General features: G+C 43.8%; 3 protein-coding genes across 6 annotated transcripts; 1 reads left to right on the top strand and 2 right to left on the bottom strand.

The window, feature by feature from the left end:
- Positions 1–390: 390 nt before the first annotated feature.
- Positions 391–8,507, bottom strand: LOC106598756 (uncharacterized). Its single transcript, XM_045715418.1, is given in 11 exon segments — positions 391–1,562; positions 2,940–3,020; positions 3,496–3,830; positions 4,207–4,326; positions 6,522–6,713; positions 7,415–7,480; positions 7,581–7,644; positions 7,646–7,677; positions 7,944–8,058; positions 8,212–8,257; positions 8,385–8,507. Coding segments are annotated over 11 exon segments (1,320 nt in total). The 5' UTR covers positions 8,434–8,507; the 3' UTR covers positions 391–1,342.
- On the top strand, positions 8,479–16,909 carry glmna (glomulin, FKBP associated protein a). 3 transcript variants are annotated; one of them, XM_014189931.2, is made up of 19 exons: positions 8,479–8,670; positions 9,145–9,235; positions 9,856–9,981; positions 10,794–10,907; positions 11,228–11,336; positions 11,652–11,886; positions 12,193–12,289; positions 12,779–12,960; positions 13,138–13,191; positions 13,341–13,371; positions 13,478–13,567; positions 13,709–13,750; positions 13,940–14,013; positions 14,092–14,176; positions 14,333–14,442; positions 14,604–14,667; positions 14,840–14,978; positions 16,250–16,335; positions 16,458–16,909. In XM_014189931.2, the coding sequence occupies exons 2-19, from the start codon at positions 9,197–9,199 to the stop codon at positions 16,545–16,547; spliced, it is 1,767 nt and encodes a 588-aa protein (XP_014045406.1). In that variant the 5' UTR covers positions 8,479–8,670; positions 9,145–9,196; the 3' UTR covers positions 16,548–16,909. The 3 variants fall into 3 exon arrangements, with proteins under 3 accessions (XP_014045406.1, XP_014045405.1, XP_014045404.1); XM_014189930.2 differs by having other exon boundaries at positions 12,190–12,289; positions 16,253–16,335; XM_014189929.2 differs by having other exon boundaries at positions 12,190–12,289.
- A 35-nt stretch (positions 16,910–16,944) lies between these two features.
- cdc7 (cell division cycle 7 homolog (S. cerevisiae)) lies at positions 16,945–24,816 on the bottom strand. 2 transcript variants are annotated; one of them, XM_014189934.2, is made up of 11 exons: positions 24,633–24,816; positions 23,095–23,205; positions 22,905–22,991; positions 22,624–22,759; positions 22,103–22,196; positions 21,872–22,014; positions 21,331–21,601; positions 20,975–21,076; positions 20,401–20,674; positions 20,087–20,236; positions 16,945–17,496 (listed from the first exon to the last, which is right to left on the bottom strand). In XM_014189934.2, the coding sequence occupies exons 2-11, from the start codon at positions 23,183–23,185 to the stop codon at positions 17,135–17,137; spliced, it is 1,710 nt and encodes a 569-aa protein (XP_014045409.1). In that variant the 5' UTR covers positions 23,186–23,205; positions 24,633–24,816; the 3' UTR covers positions 16,945–17,134. The 2 variants fall into 2 exon arrangements, with proteins under 2 accessions (XP_014045409.1, XP_014045411.1); XM_014189936.2 differs by having other exon boundaries at positions 21,538–21,601.
- Positions 24,817–25,405: the final 589 nt, after the last annotated feature.

The raw sequence follows: 25,405 nt of genomic DNA, 5'->3' as shown, positions 1-25,405 counted from the left end.
CACACTTTATTTTGTATAGCCAGTAGGGATGGGTAAGGCATTCCAGATGATATATTTGCCTTTGGTGATGGGAAAAGTATCTCGGAAATAGGCTAACCAGAGGGCTGGTAAATATGTTTTAGGGATACAGGAGCACAGTGTGTATATGTTTCCTGGAGCGAAGCTGCTACCTGGGTCTAGTGTTGCATGAGGCCCATCCATTATTCACCGAACCACAACAGAGGCCCGGCTAATTACACAGCTGCCATGCAGTAGATGGGCCTCATCTGCAAATGATTCATGAGATGGATATTTGGATAGTTGACTCAAATGCTAATGGCTTGGTACTGTTAATTGGTCCTGCAGATATATTGTTAGTAAGTTCAAAAAAATAATGGATAACACTTCAGATAGGTATGTATGCTTTATGATGCGCTTATAATGCAATGTAAGACTTGTCATAAGACTCATTTATCATTTCTTATAATAAACATCATTATGAGCCTGACTAAATACGAGACATTTTGAGTTAGTTGAAACCATACTGCAGCCAACAGCCAGCTACAACTTTAAATTATTTGTTGAGCACCTCACTCAATAAGGCATGTTCTTTACTATCTACCTATCAGATTGGATGAAGACAACATCTGTAGCCTAGATAAGGTGATATCAGCTCAAGAAAGCATCATCTCCCATTTATTTAGACAGCTATAAATCAGAGCTGAAGCTATGTTCCTGGTCTCCTCTCTGTGGTGGTGTACACAGTGGATCAGTTAGGGACCAAGTGGAATGTTTCCCAGGGCTTGTGTGTGTGTGTGTGTGTGTGTGTGTGTGTGTGTGTGTCGCCCCTGGCTGCTGCATCACGGATCTAGAGAGGGTTAGGATTGGGGGGGTAATCAGGTGGAGGAGATAAGGCCGAGAGGTGTGTACACAGACGGGAGCAGCACGGAACTGTCCCACACAGCGCCTGCTAGGCTCACGCCCTGCCACCGACCTGCCTGGGGAAGTAGTGCGCGCGCACACGCACACACACACACACACACGCCATCTGGCACTGGTCAAACAATGCAAGGGCAAGCACACAACGCAGATTGGAGATGCCACACACACACCACACTGTATATTTCACAGGGCAACATAAAACACAAGGAAACCTTTGAATTGCTGAGCCTGTGGTTATGGGTATGCATTTTTCATAATAATGAATATACAAATTCTTATTCTATGCATATTCTAATGAAATCATGAGTTATAACAGGTTGGTATTCAATTTTGTGATGTTTAAAATGTACCAAAGAGAGTTCTCCACACACACACACTGCAGTGCACCCTGGATACACACAAGTAGAGATAAATCACTAGGTTAAGTTTGTTGAGAGGGTGTTCCCCCAGGTAAAACAATGTTCCCTGATTTCCTCTGCTGATCCCTGATGGATCCTACTGAGGCACAGGCTCTCCAGCTGTTCCTGCAACAGCACATGACACACACACACACACACACACACACACACACACACACACACACACACACACACACACACGGTCCCTCTGGGCCTTTGTGGATAATGTTGGTGTTTGTGAACCTGCCATGGAAAAAAAGAGAGACTGTATAGTAAAAAAATGGCACACGTCTTGAGAAGCTGAGACAAATTAGTACCGACATCGCACTGCCACCAGGCCTGACATCGCACTGCCACCAGGCCTGACATCGCACTGCCACCAGGCCTGACATCGCACTGCCACCAGGCCTGACATCGCACTGCCACCAGGCCTCACTGCCACCAGGCCTGACATCGCACTGCCACCAGGCCTCACTGCCACCAGGCCTGACATCACTGATTTTCCATGAAAGAGAAAACACAACAGTCCATCTGTCCTTTACTTCAACTTGGCACTGAAAATCTCTAAATCATATCAGCCTAATGTCCAACCATATCAGAGACACCTCGTCATATAGATTGAACAATTATAGGTGTTTATTTGACAGTTTGCGGTGTCAGCTCTGGGTGCTGTTCCAGCAGGCCTCAGTAGCTAGCAGAGAATTCCTGGAAACAGGCCTCTTGATGAAGGTGTGACTCAAGTGCCTCGCTATTAAATCTGAGCTACAGGAAGTCAATAGCACTCTGCCAATCACTACTTCCTGTTGACTGCACCTCAATCAGCCAATGATAGCCCAGTTAGTGCCCATGACAGGAACAGAGTTCACCTCTGGCAGTTTGGGGCTACCCTGAAAAGTTCACTCAGTTAGTGGAAGCCTTGTTGCCACATAACTTCTCCATAAATACCAGAGCACGTGTTCATAGTGTCTCAGAGTAGAAGTTCTGATCTAGGATAATGTGTGTCCTCGTCTCCCGTCCATGTGATCTTATTCACTATGATCAAAAAGCCAAAACTGATTCTAGATCAGCACTTCAGATAAGACGGTTTATGACTGCGGGACCAGGTAAATACTGACTGAAATAAGAGTGTAAAATGTCCTGTTTCTCTCCCAGACACAGTATTGGACGTTTTAGTAGAAAATGGTGTGTTAAAACAGCAATCTGCAGTGTAATACATCCATTTTTGGACTTAGATTCTTGAAGAATATAACTTATAAATTACGGTATTAGCTTAGTTCAAATGTCATACCCCATCAGAACCCAAAATATAAGCTTTTTTCACTCCAATGTTAGTAAACAAGCATTTAGCTACACTCTCAGTAGCATCTGCTAAATATGTGTATGCGACCAATAAAATTTGATTTCAAATATAAACAAGCACTGTATTGCCTCAAAACATGCTTGAAACTCTAATCTAGGATGGTCAGTCCTTGCATCCATAGCTCTGTCTATGAATTTTAGAAGTTACATTTCTCCAGGCCCATCCTTCAGCTTTTTACCAAAACAGAGGCGGGGAGCCCTTTTTTATTGTTTCAATTAAGGATTGGCCCTTTAACTCTCTGAGTTTACATTGGCACTGACCTGAAGGTCGTGACCAGGTTGTTGAGGTCCCTGGAGATGTCAGTCATGGTGCGACGCAGGGGGCCCACGATGTTTCTCAGGCTTCACACCACGAAGATGAGGAGAACCGGACATATAAATACACACACATATACACACACATATACACACACATATACACACACATATACACACACATATACACATATACACACACATATACACACACACACACATATACACACACATATACACACACACACACACATACACACACATATACACACACATATACACACACATATACACACACATATACACACACATATACACACATATATACACACATATACACACACATATACACACACATATACACACAACTTGGTTTCATTTCTTAAGTTGCTGAGATGCGAAGTTCAACGAGCTATAAGACCGAGCCAGTACTTATCAATTCTTCTGTAATATTGCTGGTTGTCAACTATCAGCACATCAGTGACCACATTTTCATTGCATAAAACACAGCTTTTTGAACTTTGAAAACCGTGGCAGCATTTTCATACAGACACACACACACCCTCTAGTGAGCTTCTCAACCGTTATGCGTTTCTGTATGAGGTGCTGGGCATGGGAATCAACCAACCACCCTGGTCCTGGTCTTGGGGGGGTGGGTGGAGAGAGTGTGAGAGAAAGAGCATGAAAGCAGGAGAAAGAGCGTGAAAGGAGAAAGAGCGTAGATGGGAAAGGAGAGGAGAATAAGAGTGAGGGAAAGAAGTGAGATGAAACATTAAAAAAAACATCTTCATGGTAAAAGCCAACCTCAAAAACAAGACCATCATCATCATCACGCTTTACATCTCCAATGCATATACATAGTGCCCCCATCTGGAGACTGACAGTTACTACACTACACTTTTATCCCCAACTCACCTCTGAGTCTCAGGGCCCGTTTCCCTGACACTTGGTGGGCTTCATCCCCTTTGTAGAACTCCCTGACCCTCAGCCCCAGCTCCTCTGTATCCCTGCGTATTGTGTCGTAGTCTGGGGATGGAGCAAAGGGACTTCATGGACCCCCTGGGGACCCGCTGTCCCCTCCATCCCCAACCCCTTGTACAATATCCTCCAGGATATCTTCATCATGCTCCTCTTCTTCCTCCTCCTTCTTCTTCTTCTTCGTTTCTACTGTTGTTTTATTAAAGTGGTCTGGGCCATATAGGAACTTCATAGTCTCCTCAGCCCACCATTCGTCGAAGGTCCTCCTTAGGCCTTCTAGAAGGTTCAGTCAAACCGAGACAGGTTTTGGAGTAGTTTTGTGGCCCTTGAGGAGCCCCTGGGCCCCCCTCCTGCTCATGCCCACCTGGATGATCCTGAAGCCCGGCTGGGTGGGCTGGGCTGGGGTTGAGTCCCACTGAGGGTTGGGGATTGGAGCTAGATCTTGATTCTGTACACTGCATTGTGTTGAGGGTTGTTAGTACAGAAGATGTAGCCGTGACTGGTTCTCTATCCTACATTGTGACTTGGCTCAGTAGTGCTGCGGCATCCTCCATAGACTGGCCCTCTGGTGAGCCTCTCTCTTCCAGGAAAGGCTGCTGCTCACTGGGGTGGTTTGAATCTGTTGTGTGTTGTTGGGGTCCATCTATGTCATTGATTGTCTTTGTTGGTGCTTTCTGTGATTGTTCTTTATTCTCCTCCCTCTTGTCTTCAGCCTTGTTTGTTTGTTTTGGCATCTTCGTCAAATCAAATTTATTTGTCACCTACACATGGTTAGCAGGTGTTAATGCAAGTGTAGCGAAATGCTTGTGCTTCTAGTTCCGACCATGCAGTAATATCTAACAAGTAATCTACCAATTCCACAACAACTACCTTGTACACACAAGTGTAAAGGAATGAATACGAATATGTACATAAAAATATATAAATGAATGATGGCTGAACGGCATAGGCAAGATGCAGTAGATGGTATGGAGTACAGTATATACATATGAGATGAGTAATGTAGGGTATGAAAACATAAAGCAGCATTATTTAAGGTGGCTAGTGATACATTACATCAGGATGGCAAGATGCAGTAGATGGTATAGAGTACAGTATATACATATGAGATGAGTAATGTAGGGTATGTAAACATTATATAATATAAATAATATAAAGTGGCAAGTGATAAATTGATTACATCAATTTTCCCATTATTAAAGTGGCTTGAGTTGAGTCAGTATGTTGGCAGCAGCCACTCAATGTTAGTGATGGCTGTTTAACAGTCTGATGGCCTTGAGATAGAAGCTGTTTTTCAGTCTCTCGGTCCCAGCTTTGATGCACCTGTACTGACCTCACCTTCTGGATGATAGCGGGGTGAACAGGCAGTGGCTCGGGTGGTTGTTGTCCTTGATGATCTTTTTGGCCTTCCTGTGACATCGGGTGGTGTAGGTGTCCTGGAGGGCAGGTAGTTTGCACCCGGTGATGCGTTGTGCAGACCTCACTACCCTCTGGAGAGCCCTGCGGTTCTGGGCAGTGCAGCTGCTGTACCAGGCGGTGATACAGCCCGACAGGATGCTCTCGATTGTGCATCTGTAAAAGTTTGTGAGTGTTTTTTTGTGACAAGCCGAATTTCTTCAGCCTCCTGAGGTTGACGAGGCGCTGCTGCGCCTTCTTCACCACGCTGTCTGTGTGGGTGGACCATTTCTGTTTGTCCGTGATGTGTACGCCGAGGAACTTAAAACTCTCCACCCTCTCCACCGCAGTCCTGTCGATGTAGATAGGGGGCTGCTCCCTCTGCTGTTTCCTGAAGTCCACGATCATCTCCTTTGTTTTGTTGACATTGAGTGTGAGGTTATTTTCCTGGCACCACACTCCGAGGACCCTCACCTCCTCCCTGTAGGCCGTCTCGTCGTTGTTGGTAATCAAGTCTACCACTGTAGTGTCATCTGCAAACTTGATGATTGAGTTGGAGGCGTGCATGGCCACACAGTCGTGGGTGAACAGGGAGTACAGAAGAGGGCTGAGAACGCACCCTTGTGGGGACCCAGTGTTGAGGATCAGCGGGGTGGAGATGTTGTTACCTACCCTCACCACCTGGGGGCGGCCCGTCAGGAAGTCCAGGACCCAGTTGCACAGGGCGGGGTCGAGACCCAGGGTCTCGAGCTTAATGATGACTTTGGAGGGTACTATGGTGTTAAATGCTGAGCTGTAATCGATGAACAGCATTCTTACATAGGTATTCCTCTTGTCCAGATGGGTTAGGGCAGTGTGCAGGCGATTGTGTCGTCTGTGGACCTATTGGGTCGGTAAGCAAATTGGAGTGGGTCTAGGGTGTCAGGTAGGGTGGAGGTGATATGGTCCTTGACTAGTCTCTCAAACCACTTCATGATGATGGAAGTGAGTGCTACAGGGCGGTAGTCATTTAGCTCAGTTACCTTCGCTTTCTTGGGAACAAGAACAATGGTGGCCCTCTTGAAGCATGTGGACAGCAGACTGGGATAAGGATTGATTGAATATGTCTGTAAACACACCAGCCAGCTGGTCTGCGCATGCTCTGAGGACGCGGTTGGGGATGCCGTCTGGTCCTGCAGCCCTGCGAGGGTTAACACTTTTAAATGTTTTACTCACGTTGGCTGCAGTTGTGCACTTGTGTCCTTCCCTCCCGACCTTCTCTCCCTCTCCTCGTTCCCTCCCCTTCGTCGGTGTGCTTGGGCAGACTGCCTCAGCGCACCCTGGGTCCCTGTTGCTGGGAGACCACGCTGGAAACAAAGTGCTGTACTGTGTCGCTGTGACCGGCTGTACGGGATCGTCTGGGGTTCTCTGGGGCCACAGAGTACAGGGGAAGGTTCTTCACATCGTCCTCTCTGAAACGCCTCAGTCAGCCTCACTTCCTCTCCAGTGCTACCGCTACACAGACAGACAGGGGGAATCAGGGGGAAGTCAGTCAGTCAAGCCACCAATCAATCGAGAAATCAATGGATCTATAATTTAATTTGATGTTTACAGTTGGTGAATTATTTAATTATTATGCCGTAATGATTGATGAATGGATTCGATAAATGGATCCATCCCTCCATCCCTTATAAACCAGTTGAATGACAGCTACACATCTTATCAATTAATCCAGACTATATGAAATTGTGAAAAAAAGGAATGTACATACCAATCTCCTTTCTTCATTAAGTTTACATCTGGGGGGTTGCAAACAAAAAGAGGAAAACATGGTCATAAGAGGAGGAGAGTCAACATTTAGGTCATATCTGGACCTAAAGGAAAATGGAGGCCTACCTCAGCACGGCTATATCTGCGGTTAACCATGACTCATAAAGTGAACCGGAACATAATTACCTCTCGTGCTGCCTCAACCATAGAGGGCTCTTTGATATATGCAGCTCAATGGACTTAGAGGCTTTGTAGCAGAATTACTGCAGGAAAAGGGCACTGTTTCAGTCTTCTATCAGTCACGTTCTTTAAATGGTGCTGGTCATAACACAACAGAAAATCTGATTCTGTGCACTTACCATGCGTTCTGTAATGGCATTGACTTTATTGGTGTTGGTGGAAATTTTGAACTGTTGAGTGGGGACCTATGAAAATAAATATCAGAAGAAGTTGGTTTTGACAAAACACTATTTACTCAAAGGCAAGTAAAAAAGGGAGGCCTTTTATAAATAAATGAAAGATTACCTTGCCCAGTTTATTTGAACAGACAGGATAGCCACACAGCTTCACAATAGATCTCTCCTCAACTGTCTTTGTAATTGGCAGAAGTGATCAAGCTTTCCTGCAAATCAAGGGCATTGAAAGAAACATCATGAATACATGACAGATACCCCACACTACCTGACATAGTGATGTGGTGCTCCTCGATCAACTGATATCCATTGACAGTAACTGTAAAATCTTTCCATGAGGTCATAGATCCTCTTCTAATACTCAAAAGTGGAACCGTTCCAAATCCGCATGTCACCATCTTAGCCACCAACCACAGATAAAAAATCTTGTATTTGGAACAGTGTATTTGTAGACCTCAATCTCTATGGTACTCACACAGTCAACCAGGAAGTCCTCCACTACGCTATCCTCCAAGAGACACTCCACCGCCTGCAGAGGTCTCTTCTCCAGGTCCAGTTTCTCTCTCAGGGTCTCCCTCTCTGCCTCTCTCCTGGGGGGCAGGGTTATACACACATAAGCACCAGAAAAACACTAGCCACAAACGTGAGACCAACAACATTGGTAATGACATTCATCCAAATATCAGAACGTTTTCAACCTCCACATATGGGGAACATTGATGCAAGCAGGGGGGTGAAAATACCTTCTTGCTTCCTCTGCAGAGGTCTGTGCTTTGACACGCTTCCCATCTGTCAAATAACTGAAATTAGGTGTCCGTGTTTATGACAGAACGTAATAAGGAAGTTAGCTGTTTACTGTAGTAATTAAATATTAAAGGCTTACGTTATATGGTTAGCTATGAAACATGTTAGTTACCTATATGTAAACACAACTGTAGCTGCAAGAATGATATCTCCGTTTTCATTACTTTTTGAGGACCAACTGAGACCCTACAATATCCAAACACAATGTTAATACCGGTCTGATGATATCTTATAAAAACAAACCCTTTTTCATTGCTCCTTCTTCATGCTCGTCCAATGTTTTGTGCTAATGTCAACTTTGACCTGTGACGTGTTAAATCTACGGCAATTCATCAGGGTCAACGCAACCGAAACACTTCCGAATCCACGCGACTGACAGTGTCTCCATTAATTGACATGTAAGTAGCAATTCCTCTAATTAATTAAACCGATTAATACTTTAACTATGCCCTTATATTCTTCATCGTGGAAATGAAGCTGTAGATCCTATGTAGCTTTATGAAACGATTACACTTGGGTTCTATTGTTGCCTCAAAACAGCCACAATAATGAAGTGATTTGACTATTCTGTTCTTGCTTATTTCCTAATCATGCGCGTTTTAGACTAGGCTAGCTACGCCACTAGTATAAACAAACAAAAGACATTTTTATCAAGTCACTAATGATGGAGTAAAACCAAGATACATTACATCCATTATGTGTGCCACTCACTCACAGCAAATCAGGTGACGCTAGCTAAATAGTCCTACTTTGCCTTGACTCTCTGTTTTGTGTGCCACGGTTTCATACATAAAACAAAACTGTGATGACTGCATTCGAAACGTGTTGTTTAATAACCCGTATTACTGAACACACATTTTCTTCCCTCACAGGAGTGTTTAGTGAAGAGATACCCTCTGTAGGAGTACAGCCGAGACAACGAGGATGGCTCTAGAACAACTGAGTGATGTCGTCCAGAGATGTGTAAGTCATAAGAGTCCACATAAGGCAGGGGTGTGAAATTCCATTTAGGGTTTAGTGTCGGCTGGTTTTTGTTTTTTCCTTTCAATCAAGACCTAGACAACCAGGTGAGGAGAGTACCAAATTAATTAGTGACCTTAATGTATCAATCAAGTACAAGGGAGGAGCAAAAACACACAGACACTCAGCCCTGCATGGAATGAGTTTGACACGTGTCCTAAGGCAACTGAGTTCACCAGAGAATTGTGTCATGGCTGGTCTCACTCACCAGTATCCTCCCCAAGCTAGTCTCGCTCACCAGACGTCCTCCCCAAGCTGGTCTCGCTCACCAGACGTCCTCCCCAAGCTGGTCTCGCTCACCAGACGTCCTCCCCAAGCTGGTCTCGCTCACCAGACGTCCTCCCCAAGCTGGTCTCGCTCACCAGACGTCCTCCCCAAGCTGGTCTCGCTCACCAGACGTCCTCCCCAAGCTGGTCTCGCTCACCAGACGTCCTCCCAAAGCTCAGATGCTTCGTATAGCTTGTGCGCAGTAGCTTGGAGACGAGGTTAGTAAAGGACAGACCTACCCAACCCCCCTTTCATCTCCCTCTCTCTCTCTTTTTCTCTACCCCTTTCTCATGCAGCAAGCCATCCAGGATGACAACTATACGACTGAGGATTATTCCGTGTTCCAGATAGCTGGACGTACCTGTATAGAGGATGGAGAGAGTGCTCAGGTTCTGAGTATCGTCGTAGATGAGGAAAATAAGGTGAACTAAAGATTGAACCAGACATCTATACCAAGTGTACAGTAAAAAAGAAATACAAGTTGTATTATCACATACGCTGGATAGGTGCAGTGAAATGTGTTGAAGAAGAGTCGCTCGCTGTGTTGTTTTACAGGGTCAGTCATAGTAGTACGGCGACCCTGGAGCAAATTAGGGTGAAGTGCCTTGCACCTGTACATAGCCCATCTATAATTTAGCCCAAACAACTACCCCTTCCCCTACTGTATTTATTTATTTTGCTCCTTTGCACCCCATTATTTCTATTTCTACTTTGCACTTTCTTCCACTGCAAATCTACCATTCCAGTGTTTTACTTGCTATATTGTACTTACTTTGCCACCATGGCCTTTTTTGTCTTTACCTCCCTTATCTCACCTCATTTGCTCACTTTGTATATAGACTTATCTTTCTACTATATTATTGACTGTATGTTTGTTTTACTCCATGTGTAACTCTGTGTTGTTGTATGTGTCAAACTGCTTTGCTTTATCTTGGCCAGGTCACAATTGTAAATGAGAACTTGTTCTCAACTAGCCTACCTGGTTAAATAAAGGTGAACTAAATAAATAAATAAACATCAACAGCTGGTCATTTGGATGTGGTGTGCTGCTTTTCAGCTGAAAGGTTCTCTCTCTTAAAGTAGCCTATATATGTACTTTATAGGGATGTATGGTTGGAACCGGAGGTTTTCCTAACCACATGATCTGACCAGGAAAACCTCTGGGTCATAATTCTGGTATATGTTAGTTATTACATAGTGAAGTAATACTACTTCTCTCCCTGTTTTTCTGTAGAACATAGTGAGATGTATGGGCTGGAACCTGCTGGGTCCTCTGGTTCAGATTCTGCTGAAGAAGGAGGAAAATAATCTTCCTCACTGCCTCGCCATCCTCACACACCTGCTGGAGGTCTGTTTACATGTTGTAATTATTATACGTTATTACAAAGGTCTAATACTCTGCGTTTTGACCAAACATATCAGACCTTTTCATATAAGCTCTTTTTCCGAGCTGATCTGATTGAAATGGGCTGCCTGTCTAAACGCAGCCATATTGTTGTTTTGGTTATAAAATGTAAACGTTAGCTAGTCTGGCCCCAGATCACCATAGGAGTTGGCAAGATATTACAAACAGATCTGAGATTAGGCTTCATGTTTGCATGTCCAGACACGGAAGTCCATTGACACAGGAAAAACAGGAAAAAGTAACCCTTGTGTGTGATTGGTCAGGTTTGCAGTCCCAAGGAGCTGCTGGTTGGCTTGCTGGAGCAGGTTGAGGAGGCCCACTCTGACTCCATCGCAGAGACCGTCATCCTCCTGCTGCAGCCACTACAGAAAGGTGAGGAACACCTTTCTGTAGTGGCTGAATGGAAAACCTTCAATATTGTTTGACATTCTTGACGATTAAGAAGTTTCTGTATCCTGTCCCTTTCCCATGCCTTAATGACTACTCTCTGCTACCACTCTCTCAATCTACACATCCCTTATCACCTATCCACTGTCTTACCGCATTCCCACCCACTTCCTCTACTCTCTCTCTCCCCCACCCTAATGCCCTTTGCCCCATCTCACATTTCCCTGTCTACTCCCACCCTTTTCCCCACACTGACCCTCTCCCCCCTTACTGTCCCCACCGCTCCACCCTCCCCCTCAGTGTTGTTGCGGCTGGGCGGCCGGAAGGCCTCCTCAGTGGGCATGGCTCTCTCCACTCTGCTGGGCCAGGTGGCCAGGCTGCCTGTGCCCCAGACCAAGGAGCAGGAGGAGGACGACGTGTTCAGCCTGTGCCGCTGCTGCTCGGCCCTGCTGGTCTTTGTCAGGCCCTTCGTGGAGGAGGCCAAGCAGAGCAGGACGCCCAAAGAGGATGAGCTGAGGACTGAGCTGCTCAAGTTGTAGGTCTACATGTTTTATCGGAGAGCTATTGGGTTTAGTTGATTTTGGGAAGCTTTGTTAACATGTGGATTTTGTGGGCAGATGCAATACACCATCATACTGTAGCTTAGCAGATGAGCATTAGATTCTGATTGTTTAATAGTCACATGTACAGGGTTGCAGGTGTGATTGTAGGGTACAGTGAAATTCTTCGGCTCCGAGCTCCAACGTTAAAGTACGGTGCATTAAGTGTCTAGGTGCATGAATAGAGTGTGTCTATAGCGTGTGTATAGAGTGTGTGTGTGTGTGTGTTGTCACCCTAGCAGTATGAAGAGTCTTTGTGAGCCTCTTCTGGAGGTGCAGCTGAAGGATCCTGAAACGCTAGCAGAATCTCCCCTCAGGAACTTTGCCACAGAGATTGTGGTAAGATGCCTGCTCACATTGTGACCATTGATCCTCTCATAGCCTGGTTCCAGATCTGTTTGTGTTGTATATCTAAATCCAATGGTCATTGACAGCGACTATAGGAGACTGTTAATTGTGGTTATACAGCACAAACAGGTCTGGAAACAGGCTAGCTTTTTTTACACTATTCATGAAGATTATATTTGACTTCCATTTAAGTGTTTCCATTGGTCATTTAAGTGTTTCCATTGATCATTTTGCAGACGCTCTGGACTTACAGGAGCAATTAGAGTTAAGTGCCTGGCTCAAGGTCACATCAACAGATTTTTTTACCTAGTCGGCTTGGAGATTCGATCCAGCGACCTTTCGGTTACTGACTAACCGCTAGGCTACCTGAGTTCTCATACAACTAGGTGAAACTTCATCCTGTATAGGGGTAACTCTAATTAATAAAGGGTTAACCCTGCTCCTCGTGTGTGTGTGTGTGTGTGTGTGTGTGTTTTGCAGGGCATCCTGTCGGACATCGGGGAGTCCCTCCCTGACCTACTGTCTCACAGCCTGCTGAGGAGGAGAGAGGTGCCTGGGTTCCTGGAGGAAGAGGTGTGCTACCCCAAAGAGTCTCTGGCCAGCCTGGCCTACCTGCTGTTCGTCCAGCACATTGCCATGGATACTTTCCCCACAGTCTTCAGGTAGGGAATAAAGACTGTGTGGTTTCAGTTCACATTACTCTGAAAGTACTGTTGCACCTGGCTAAGAAGTTTTTTATTACATTTGTATTGTATGCCTTGGTGGTATTGGGGTTGGTTGGCTCTTAATGTAAGTGCTAAAACAGTGTTGATTGTCCTAACACTCTTTTCTTCTTTCAGCTCAGTGTTTGTTCTTCAGTGTAATATGGAATACATCAACCTCTTCTTGAGCAGGTACATATTCATTTACTTTTGACTTTCTTTTCCAATGTATGTAATTGACAAAGTATAGCATTTCATAGACTTCTGTAAAGTCATGAAAATTGGTTTTGATTGTGTCTAAATCCAAACAATATATTTGGTGCTCTTTTTTCCCCCCCCAGAACGGAAGAATCCAGGCTGCAGAAAGGACTGGTAAGGATCCTCTGTTTAAAGTCGGAAGACTAGCAATTATGTACAAGTAACACTTTCTCATTGACCTTTACTACGACTCTTAATTGCTTGTTTGTCCTTTCCTAAGGACCTGTATGAAAAGAGCCTGGTTAGGGTTGAGGACAACAGTCTCCCAGTCCAGCTAATGGAGCTCAAATCCTTCTTCAGTGTCCCTCAGGTAAAACAAAACGTCCTATGTTGATGTAATGCCGCAAATACTTAGGATAGCTTGTGTTTAATCAATCAGTAGAGAGGAATTGCTTCATCCCATCTCGCTGTGTGAATCACCATGACATTTTATCCTTCATTTACATTTTAGAACTTGGTGAAAGTCATGACCTTGTGTCCAATTCAGCATTTGGTAAGTAACCTGTATAGATATGTTTATTATGACTACTTTGTCCTCTGGAGGTTGGATTTATAACATATATATATATATATATATATATGATAGATAGATAGATAGATAGATATATATATATAGATTTATAATATATATAGATATATATATAACTAACATTAGCAGTCAAATGTTATTTTCTGTTCACAGAGAATTAAAGGACTAAAAGTGCTGCAGTTGAGCATCGATAAATTTGACACGGAAGCCAAATACAAATTCTTCCAGTTAAGTTCACCCCTGTAGAACAATATGGCCGCTCTCTTGTTCTGACACCTTTCTGATAACTTTTCATATCATTTTAGGTGCATGCTGAAGACAAGTCACCATGCAGGAGTAGAGGGCTACATCATCAAGAACATCAAAAACCAGATCGACTTTGCCTTAAACGTATGGCGCTCATGGTTTTGCGCTTTTTTTCAGATTTACATGGCTAGCAAATGTAAATGATTTGACATTTTTTGGCTAAAACTTCAAAAAAGTGAACTATACCTTTACCAATGGTGCTGTATTACCTATGTAAATGTACATATCTCTCCTCGTCAGCTGGACAACGGTAACGAGTGGTTCATGGGGGCACACCTGTTCCCTCTCCTGCGTCAGGTGCTGTGTCTCCCCCAGGGTCCTGAGACCGACCTCCTACAGAACCTGGACAGGTCAGTCCACTGCATCCCAACTACCAGTAGCTGATTGATGCAATGTTTTCCACCCACCATCCAGGCAATATTCACTACAATAATTGATCGATTGAAACAAGTTTTGCCCACTGAGCAGTAGTAGGGTGTAGTGAGACTTAACGCCTTGGTCTTTCTGACAGGGTGATGGAGTCTCTGAACCTGCTGCGCTATTTACTCATCAGAGACAAAGCGTGGAAGAACCAGGTAGCTACTGCCTCAACCACAACACTTATCCATATTGCAGAAGGGATGCATGCAATGATTATCAACACAAAGTGTAACTTGATATAGTGAGGATGACTGATGATGTTTACACTATTGCCTGGTCTTCTTTGGGTTAATTGAATGCACACACTAATCATTCTCTGGTGTCCAGACGGGGATCTGGACTGAGCTGTATAAGATTGAGGACTACTACATGAAGCCACTACGCACGGGGTTGAACATGTCCAAAGCCCACTACGAGGCTGAGCTCCAGAACACCAAAGACAACAGCAAGAAGACCAATGCTAAAGGTGAGACACAACCACTTAGTCTCGTCTAGTGCCAGCTTGTATCCTTCCTAAACTCATCAAAAAAAGAAACGGCCCTTTTTCAGGACCCTGTCTTTCGAAGATAACTTGTAAAAATCCAAATAACTTCAGATCTTCATTGTAAAGGGTTTAAACATTGTTTCCCATGCTTGTTCAATGAACCTTAAACAATTAATGAACATGTACCTGTGGAACGGTCGTTAAGACACTAAGAGCTTACATCTGTAAGGCAATTAAGGTCACAGTTATGAAAACTTAGGACACTAAAGAGGCCTTTCTACTGACTGAAAAACACCAAAAGAAAGATGCCCAGGGTCCCTGCTCATCTGCGTGAATGTGCCTTAGGCATTCTGCAAGGAGGCATGAGGACTGCAGATGTGGCCAGGGCAATAAATTGCAATGTCCGTACTGTGAGACGCCTAAGAGAGCGCTACAGGGAGACAGGACGGACAGCTGATCGTCCTCGCAGTGGCAGGATCGGTACATTCGAACATTCGAACATCACACCTGCGGGACAGGTACAGGATGGCAACAACTGCCCGAGTTACACCAGGAACGCACAATCCGTCCATCAGTGCTCAGACTGTCCGCAATAGGCTGAGAGAGGCTGGACTGAGGGCTTGTAGGCCTGTTGTAAGGCAGGTCCTCACCAGATATCACCGGCAACAACATCGCCTATGGGCACAAACCCACCGTCGCTGGACCAGACAGGACTGGCAAAAAGTGCTCTTCACTGACGAGTTGCGGTTTTGTCTCACCAGGGGTGATGGTCGGATTCGCGTTTATCGTCAAAGTTATGAGCGTTACACCGAAGCCTGTACTCTGGAGCAGGATCGATTTGGAGGTGGAGGGTCCGTCATGGTCTGGGGCAGTTTGTCACAGCATCATCGCAGGCAATCTCAAAGCTGTGCGTTACAGGGAAGACATCCTCTTCCCTCATGTGGTACCTTCCTGCAGGGTGGCCACACCAGATACTGTTACTTTTGACCCCCCCTTGTTCAGGGACACATTTTTCAATTTCTCTTAGTCACATGACTGTGGAACTTGTTCAGTTTGTCTTGTTGTTGAATCTTATGTTCATACAAATATTTACATGTTAAGTTTGCTGAAAATAAACGCAGTTGACAGAGGACGTTTCTTTTTTTGCTGAGTTTACTTCCATGGTGTCTATTTTGGCTCCCTGACGTCTTAGGGAACGAATTGGCTTTAGATCCATGTTTTCTTCATGTGATAGTAACTTCTGTTTGTGTTAGCAGAGTCCCAGACCCAGGAGTCAGTGTGCTCTTTGACAGTAGGGAACGAGAAGATGCCAAACATGACGCCAGAGATGCAGCTTCAGGTAAAACATTTAGATACATCTGTATACAAATATTGTTTCTGTTGAGTAATTTGAGAACTAGCATGATTTATACATTTCTGCCTACTTTGTAAATCTTTTTAATCTCATGCTTGTCATTGTAGGTTCTGCACTCAGCACTGCACACGTTTGACATGATGGAGAGCGTCTTGGCGAGAATAGAGGAAATCATCGAAGTGAAAGAGAAGCCCTGAGCTACAATTTCACCGTGTTGTATTGAGGCCTCATAATTGAACTCCATGTTGCCTAGATAAGCAAACAGGTGATCGATAGAAAAGCAAAGCACTTTGGATTACTTGTTTCTGGTGAACCTTCTTTGGATTCTGACAATGTGGTGTTTTTTATTTTGGCATCGTTACCTAATTGTCTGGTTCAGGCATAATGACGCCAAGCTTCTTGAATAACGAATAAGAAAGCATGTTGAGTCTTCAGCTCTGTACCAGACTAAATGCTCAATGGCAGTTTTAAATGTCTGCCTTTAGTTACTCAAATGCCACTAAGTTAGATCCTGATGATGGATCTTTGTCAGACAGTTAATAAACTCAAGCCTTTTTAACCCTGCTGTGCAAATGTCTTCATCAGTTCCCAAGAGTGCTTTAATAAATTTTATTCTGAGAATGTAAGTACAATTTTATATTAAACAAGACAATCATAAATTAAATGGTAACATGGAACAATTCAAGTAAATAGCACATCTTAACATAAACTTGAAATTCACACACCCCTTGGCTGGGAATGGGGACAACGGCAGTCAGGGCAAAGACGAGTGAAAAGAGTAATCTCACAGGTCAGTAAAAAGTGGATGCTGCAGTCCCTGTGCAGCTGTGATGCGTTTGGCTGGATTCAGGTCCAGCAGTCTATCCAGCAGGTCGTAGGCTTCGTCAGGCACCCTGTCCCATCCCCTCTCATCCTGGGCCTCAGACTCTTCTAGGGTCTGGTCTTCCTCTGGGTGGTGCTGTCTGGAGGGCTCCCCAGGGGGATGAGTGGAGATGGGGGAGTCATGGGTGTGGTGGCGTGTTGCAGTGTCTCTGTGAGGATGTGGTGTGGCCTCATCATCCGGGGATAGTCTCCTTCCTCTGAGGGTTTCACACAGGGTCTTCAGGTCCTGCCGGGGAAGCTCGCGGCTGCACACCACTGATTTACCTGTGGTTGAATAATGGTCATGTTATGGTCAGACTGCTGTACTTCACCATTTTTAATATTACCAGTGGCATCATGCCCTTACTCTTATAATTCGACTCAAATGTAAATAGTTTAGCTTTTTTTGTAAATGGCTCTTTATAAAGTTATGAACTAAGCTACATTACTAATTGGAGCCTCTTACTGCTGTTTTTTAAGTGACATGACTAAAAGGAAATTAGATTATCCAAACAATTACATTGATAAGTCTTAGGTAGGCCCATTGTGACATCAAGATACAGGACTTTCCTCTGACGTAGGTGAACTTATTTCACAGTTATAACTTTGCAAATACAATGGCTTGTGACTCGATCTGGTGCTGTGTTGCTTCAACAAGCAACGAAGCAACAACCAAGATGTCTTTCTGTGGCCTATTCAAGCATCCTAGGGCACAGAAGAGTCTGAAGAGCAACAACAGAAATACCATGGAGGAAGGAGAGGAAATGATATTACAGACAAAAAGGTCTGTACGAAGATTGAGGAGCAGTTGAGGGTCCAAGGAGATGTGAGGGACCTGGGGTGTGGCCCTGCAGAAAAGGGGGCAGAGTGGTAGAGTTGACCACACCCTCGTCCCCTCCAGGGAAGACATGAAAAAGAAAGTCAATAATCCAACAGACCACTTCTCCTAGATGGATAGGAGGCTTCCCGGCCCTGGGGCTACCTACCCTCTCATCCAGCAGGAGCTGACACTGTTCTCTGGCTGGTCAGATGCAGTGTCTTCTTCCTGCCGGGGACGACCCTATTGGCTGTCCACATGGCAGCATTACATTTTTTTTTATATATGATATTTAGCATCGAAATCACAGCGCAACTTGGGTAATTTCCCTAGCAACGTTAAGTTTCACCTTAGTTACTTTAGTTGTACACCAGTACAGATAACCATTTGTAGTAGTTGTGGTCAGTATAGTCTGCCTGGCACTAAATCAGAAAAAAACAAACAGTGGCTGACTGGGTTGGGAAAGAAACGTCTTCACCCGTTTGGCAGTTCTTCGGTTTCAGGACGAATTATAAAGGTGAGCCAGCAGACCTGATCGAAGTCACTTGCAAAATATGCAAAACGATAATTAGGGCAAAGGATGGACAGACTACAAACCTCAACATTTACAAATTCGCTAAGCTGAGTTTCCAATTGCATCTTATTTGAAAGACACAGGCTAAAATATTTCCGTACTTATTTTGTTTAGGCTACTTTTACATTTTGTAACTTGTAGGGCTACATTTAGATTTTGTACAGTTACAGCCCCTTTTCCTATTTGTTTTTAGCCTAAGCCAATGTTTATTCATTTTTAAGTGTTAAATAATACATTGGTTATGTGATTGTATATTTAGGATTTTTACAGTTCGATAGGCAAAAGGCCTAAGCCAATGTTCATTAAAGTGTTAAAGAATGTTATAAACTGGATGGTTCCAGCCCTGAATGCTAATTGGCAACAGCCGTGGTATATTAGACGGAATACCACAGGTATGACAAAACATGTATTTTTACTGCTCCAATTACATTGGTAACCAGTTTATAATAGCAATAAGGCACCTCGTTGCGCCATGCCGAAGAACACTTAGCGTAGCATGTTGGCCATATACCACACCCCCTCAGGCCTTATTGCTTAATTATAGACTAAATAATACATTTGTTTTATCTGATTGTTGTTGACTTTTGTATGTACAATTTGTAAGCTATTCAAAATAAATGTTTGCGAGACAATTCCGACAGACTCATAATTACATTTATTTTTTGTTCCCATTTATTTAAAATGCTGCTGCGGGAGCTTATGCCCGATGCGCAATTCAAGGACATGAATAAACACTGGCAATATTACAAAAATGTTAGTTTCTAAGTTTAACTTGTCAAAGTAACATTTACTGCAAATTTTATTGACAATACCCTAGTGTAGGCATATATTATTGGCTGTTTGGTTTGCAAGGAGGGATTTTCCGACGGCACAATTTATTTTGCCAACACTTTGGTAAAGTAAAGCAAAAACGAAATGTGGACTTCCTGTTCGATTAGTCTATCTTGCAATTGTTTGTTCCCTCTCTCATTATTACTACACTATGTTTTTGTTCAGGCTATTCTGAGATGGAACTCTGTTAGGCCTATAGATTCATTCCATGTTTGATCATGAAAGAATAGGCTATACCTAGGTCAAAAAGTCACATTCAAATCGAAAGGGAATTGGGGAGAAAAATAAACAAAGATTTTATAACAACAAGCCAGACAACGGCGTGTCCGCTGCAAAAGGCCCATGATCATCAGACGGAGGAAGAAAACTCGTTGGACCCCATGTGACATGTTCAGCTGCTTCGGCGCTCTCCTCTTTCTACAATCCACATTGTTAATAGTCAAACTACCACATACGTATTAAACATTTAGGCTATGGGCAATAGGCCATTTAGCATGTTGCCCTGCTTTGTGCTCACTGAGCTGCGCTGTCATGCGTTGCCAGATTCCAGCGGTAAAGTCAAGTTCAAATATGCTAAACCATCGTTTGTGACATCAAGATGTCGTCACCATCGACAATGGCTGTCAAACATGGTTGATAAGACAAATACACACCGAACGTCTTGGCAGCCTGGATGGTTTCTCGGGAGCCTCGGATGGTCATGATCTGTGTGAGGGCGATGAGGTCGTCACTGGCTTTGAAGAAGGGGTATCTGCCACTCAGCAGGGAGAGCAGGATCACACCAGCTGACCAAATGTCTATGGCTGCAGGGAGACAGGAGTGAAAAATAAACAAGTTGACATGTACTGTGAAATATTATTAAGAACACATTCTTATTTCCAATGCAGAGAGCGATATTGCAGTGGAGAGGAGTATTAGTAGAGATGTGAGGTGTAGCACTGCTGAGGATGGTGTCCGTTAGCCTTACCTGTTCCCTGGTTGGGACACTTGGTCAGGACCTCTGGTGCTCTGAAGCCAGGGGTTCCGGCCCTGGGGGCCACCTGCTGTTTCCTGGACATACAGATGTTACAGACTCTGTCGGTGGAGTAGCAGCTGCAGGTGAAGCCCAGGTTGACCGCAGCAGGGGTCATCCTCTGGTTGGGTCTCTGGTTGCTGACAGGGGTCCTGACAGGTACTGGGCGCCGGTGGGCAGAGACAAACTTGCGTGTGGCAGGGTCCTCTGTTTTGGTGGGCTTCACCAGCTGGCCCAACATGGAGACAAAGGATTGTTATGATCGGAGGAAAGTCTTTCCAAAAGAATCTGCAGTTCATCGTCTGGTTTGTTACTGCTGGAGCGCAGTCTAACTGAGTATCCAGAAACATGTATTTGTTGGTGACAACTCCAAAAGACTAAAACAGAGTTACAGCTAGCTAAGAGAGAACTGAAAAGTATACCAAACTTGTGCGGCAATATGTCTGTCAATCAAATGTGTTCAATATACACTGGACAACAGAGTAGCTATGGATTGAATGTAAGAGGAGAGAAGGCAAGCATTTCCTACCTCTATCTTGGGGTCAGTGGTTTTGGTGGGGACGGGGGTAAAGCTATTCAGGTTCCTCTCTCCAAACACGGCCCGCGGTGCTTTACACAGACCTGAGAACTCCTGGTTTTAAAAACAAAAAATGTAACTAAGTCACATCATGTCACTAACGAACACTGCAGACAAAGTACATAAAGCATATATACTACATGTCACCGTATGCATTGCAACATCCCTGAAGTGTGTTTTCAGCTCAAAACGTCTTCAGAGTATCACAACACTGTATGGTCAATGAGTTAATAAAACTAAGCCTAGACAAATACCATAACACCACTGTAACCAAATGAAGTGCAAGAGATAGATCCAGTGCAGACAACCTTGGTGTGTTTAGAGCGGGTGGTGGAGGTGAATGCTGGTTTTGAGGAAGTGGAAGAAGAAGTGGAGGAGGAAGAGTGAGGTGCTGAGGTCCTGGGGTGTGAAAGTGATTGTAGAGGTGGGGCTAGGGAGGTTGGTGCCCGTTTCCCCTGTGATGTCTCCGGTTTCCCCGTGGAGCCCCCACCCTTCTGGGTCTTCTGCTTCGCCACCTTCAACAGCTCGATCTGGGTGTCGGTCGTGCCCTGTGCCAGCCCAAAGTCCACCAGGGCAAACCTGCAAACCACCATGAAAACAATATATGGTAGGAATACGCACTCCCCAAAAATGTGGGGGAGTTGCATGTAGCAAACATTTAAGTGGTTTATAAATGCTTGATTTTGGAATAGAGACCATTCAAGACAGGAGATTAATGATCTCAGTCCAAAATGTGGACCGCAGACCAGAAGACATGATCTCTGGACCTGACTGACTGAGTCAAGTATTCCAGAGTGTCATATAGAGCTGAAGGTTAGCTCCAGTGATACAGAGGTATTCAGCACTCACATCTTCTCCTGGCGGTTGTATAGGAAGTTGGTGGGCTTGATGTCACGGTGGATGATGCCAAACTGGTGGATGTGTCGGAGGGCTTTCAGCAGGTGGTAGATATACTGACGCACCTCCTCGAAACTCAGCAGGCCAATGATATCCTGATAGGAGAAAGATTTCCATCACATTGCTAGTGTTATGCCACAAACAAGGTATAAACACACAAACCAGGTAACAGTATTGACTCACCACAAAGGTTTGATGCTCCATATAAGGCATAACAATCACACAGTGATCATCCTTTCTGAAGCAGTAGGTCACACCCATGACGTTTTCTTTTCCACTTAAAGAGGGAAGAAAAACATTGAGAACATTGTGTTGTCTAAACCAGGGATCTCCAACCTTTTTTAGCATGAGAGATACTTTTAAAAACTCAAACATGTCGCATGCTCCTTTTTCTAGCTTTCAAATAGTCACATTCTTCTCCTCCTCTCCCCCGGGAACATTAGTGTACAAGAGAAAGTAGTGCACTGTTTTTACTGCCAATATACCTGGTAAAATAATGGTTCATAAACAACTAAGGGGGGCCCTATAAAATCTGTGCGATCGACTCATTGGAGACCCCTGTTCTAAACTGTAAACTAATGCAGTGCAATCCTATTCATGCATCTGTTGAGAGAGTGTTCCTCTACAAGTTGATCAGTCAATGAAAATATTAGTTCTTGTGGTAATATTGTTCCTACACCCAGAGCATGTGAAGTGAGACTTACCCAGCCACAGTGAGGCACTGGAGCTCTGCAGCGATCCTCACAGGGTGACTGGTGGGGATGAGGTGCTTCAGGGCAAAGTTCTCTTTCGTCCCATTGGCCATCAGAGCCTCACCCAGGTACACTGAACTGAAAGTACCTACACAAAACAAAGTATTTTGTTGTTTTGCCAACAACAACTGATATAAGATAACCCTTTTTTTTAACTGATATTTGTTAATTGCCAAACTGTGGCTAACCTGCAGTTGTCTGCATATGAAGACATACAGAGTACTACTACATACCTTCACCAATTTTGTCTAAAATGTGGAAAACTGTGGAGAGCTGAGGAACAGCTTCGTAGAGGTACTCAATGTCATTCTCCACATCCACTGGAGAAAAATAGAAAGTTACCATAGAGAAGGCATAACATAATTGGTAAAGCCAATATCACCGAAACAATGCCCCTACTTCCTGTTGCACGATCAAACTCACTTGATAGTTTTCTCCTTCCAATGTGCTTGTCGGCTTTGACTTGACTTTCTCTGCTGTTGGCTTCATCGCAGACAGAGGGAATGACTTCCATTTGTTCTGAGGACTGTGGATCTAGAAATACAGATGAGCATTTAAACCAGTGACAATTCTGACACGATGAATGTGATGAAATGTTAACATGTAATTGGGAAATTTAAGTTGACTAAAGTTAATATTTAGTTTAGAGTGATCAACATAATGTTTAGCATATGTCGAGTTTCTGTAATACAGATCTTCCTGTGCTCTGTTTGTGACAGTCAAGATGCGGGTTGACTAGAGGCACAATGACCGAGTACAGACCGATTATTCTGCAGAGCAACTGTCAGCTAACCAAGTTACTGTGCATGGGATAGCTGGCAAGTTAGCTGACTTTTAGCAATCTGCTACACTGGTTTGACTAGCTAACTATGTTGAAACATGGTTTTTAATAAGGAAACAAGCAGATACAAAAAAAAGGTACTTTATGCTGATATTACTCAATTGTATACTATTCAAACAACACAGAACTGAACAACTAGCTACAAGCTCAACTAGCTAGCTTCTAGTTTGGAGAATGTACACTGAACAAAAATATAAAACGCAACATGTAAAGTGCTGGTCCAATGTTTCATGAGCTAAAATAAAAGATCCCAGAACTTATCCATAAGCACAAAAAGCTTTTTTCTCACAAATGTTTTGCGCAAATTTGTTTACATCCCTTGATGAGAATTTGATCCTTTGTCAAGATAATCCATCCACCTGACAGGTGTGGCTAATCAAGAAGCTGATTAAACAGCATGATCATTACACAGGTGCACCTTGTGCTGTGGACAATAAAAGGCCACTAAAATGTGCAGTTCTGTCACGCAACACAATGCCACAAATGTCCCAAGTTATGAAAGAGCGTGCAATTGGCATGCTGACTGCAGGAATGTCCACCAGAGCTGTTTCCTGAGAATTTTAGGATAATTTCTCTACCATAAGCTGGCTCCAATGTTATTTTAGAGAATTTGGCAGTACGTCCAACTGGCCTCACTACCGCAGACCATGTATAACCACGCCAGCCAAGGCCCTTCACCTGCAGGATCGTCAGAGGGGGAAGGCGGGGTGCTGGGGAGTATTTCAGTCTGTAATAAAGCTTTTTTTGAGGTAAAAACTCATTGGCTGGTTGGCTGGGACTGGCTCCCAAATGAGTGGGCCGATGCCCTCCCTGGCCCTACCATGGACGCGCCACTGCCCAGTCATGTGAAATCCATAGATTAGGGCCAAATTAATTTATTTCAATTGATCGATTTCCTTATATGAACTGTAACTCAGAAAAATCTTTGAAATTGTTGCGTTTATATTGTTGTTCAGTATATATTACAAGACAGCTTTGAACTACTAAGGTACTTGCTGTTTAGCTAATTTTGTTAACGTCTAGGTTCAAAATATATCCCATCATCAACCTAGGCTAACTAGCTGAGCTAGCCAGCAAAGTTCTTTGCTAATCGAATTGACATTACAAAACTTTAATTTACCTTTATCGTACAAATCGCTTGTAAAGGATAGCCGATTAGACTAATTTAATACTCTCTGAGACAAATTCAAAAATATAAAAAAAAGATATCCTGGAATATTACAAAGCAGAACTTTATAAAAGACAAACAAATCCAGAAGTGCTCTTCCAACTCTCCTTTTCCGCAAACAACAAACTCCGCGCTAAAAATGTACGTCAAATGACGTTTGACGTGATACGCACACACGTTTTTCAGGTTTTATATATTTTTCTAGTAATGGCGTCTTTTTTGTATGCACTAACTGCACCATGGTTCTTTGAACAAAGCCTATGGAAATGTATGGAGTTGTTGTAAAGTTTTTTGATAAACGCCGAAAATAAGGTCTGTGGTAAACACAGGCTTAGGAGATCTCATACGTTTTGTTATATGAGATAATCTCAATCAGCTAACGTCACTTTTTGTGAATTATGTAATAAATTAAACAAACGCACATAAAGGCTTCATAATTAATAAAGGCTTCATAATTAATAAAGGTCATGCTCACTGACTGTTCTATAGAACAAAACGTATTGGATCTCATAAACCTGTGTTAACCTCAGACCTTATTTTCGGCATTTATTCCAAAACCCTATTCTTTCCCCATTTATTTTGCCCATAGAAATGGTTGAAAGAAAATGGGGATACCTAGTCAGTTGTACAACTGAATGCCTTCAACTGAAATGTGTCTTCCGCATTTAACCCAACACCTCAATCAGAGAGGTTCAGGGGGTTGCCTTAATCGACATCCACGTCTT

The sequence above is a fragment of the Salmo salar genome, chromosome ssa03, assembly GCF_905237065.1.
Source record: "Salmo salar chromosome ssa03, Ssal_v3.1, whole genome shotgun sequence".
Taxonomy (NCBI): domain Eukaryota; kingdom Metazoa; phylum Chordata; class Actinopteri; order Salmoniformes; family Salmonidae; genus Salmo; species Salmo salar.
The sequence above is the reverse complement of the archived record's forward strand: the minus strand, read 5'-3'. Positions and strand labels throughout refer to the sequence as shown.

What these genes read in the sequence shown, in the direction of transcription:
- glmna (XM_014189929.2), top strand. Translation starts at nt 9,197, where the DNA reads ATGGCTCTAGAACAACTGAGTGATGTCGTCCAGAGATGT. An exon ending in GCTGCAGCCACTACAGAAAG is followed by an intron (nt 11,337 to 11,651) that starts GTGAGGAACACC and finishes CCTCCCCCTCAG; the next exon opens with TGTTGTTGCGGCTGGGCGGC. An exon ending in AGATCGACTTTGCCTTAAAC is followed by an intron (nt 14,177 to 14,332) that starts GTATGGCGCTCA and finishes TCTCCTCGTCAG; the next exon opens with CTGGACAACGGTAACGAGTG.
- cdc7 (XM_014189934.2), bottom strand. Translation starts at nt 23,185, where the DNA reads ATGGAAGTCATTCCCTCTGTCTGCGATGAAGCCAACAGCAGAGAAAGT. An exon ending in TGGAAGGAGAAAACTATCAA is followed by an intron (nt 22,992 to 23,094) that starts GTGAGTTTGATC and finishes ATTTTTCTCCAG; the next exon opens with TGGATGTGGAGAATGACATT. An exon ending in TACAACCGCCAGGAGAAGAT is followed by an intron (nt 21,602 to 21,871) that starts GTGAGTGCTGAA and finishes GGTGGTTTGCAG; the next exon opens with GTTTGCCCTGGTGGACTTTG.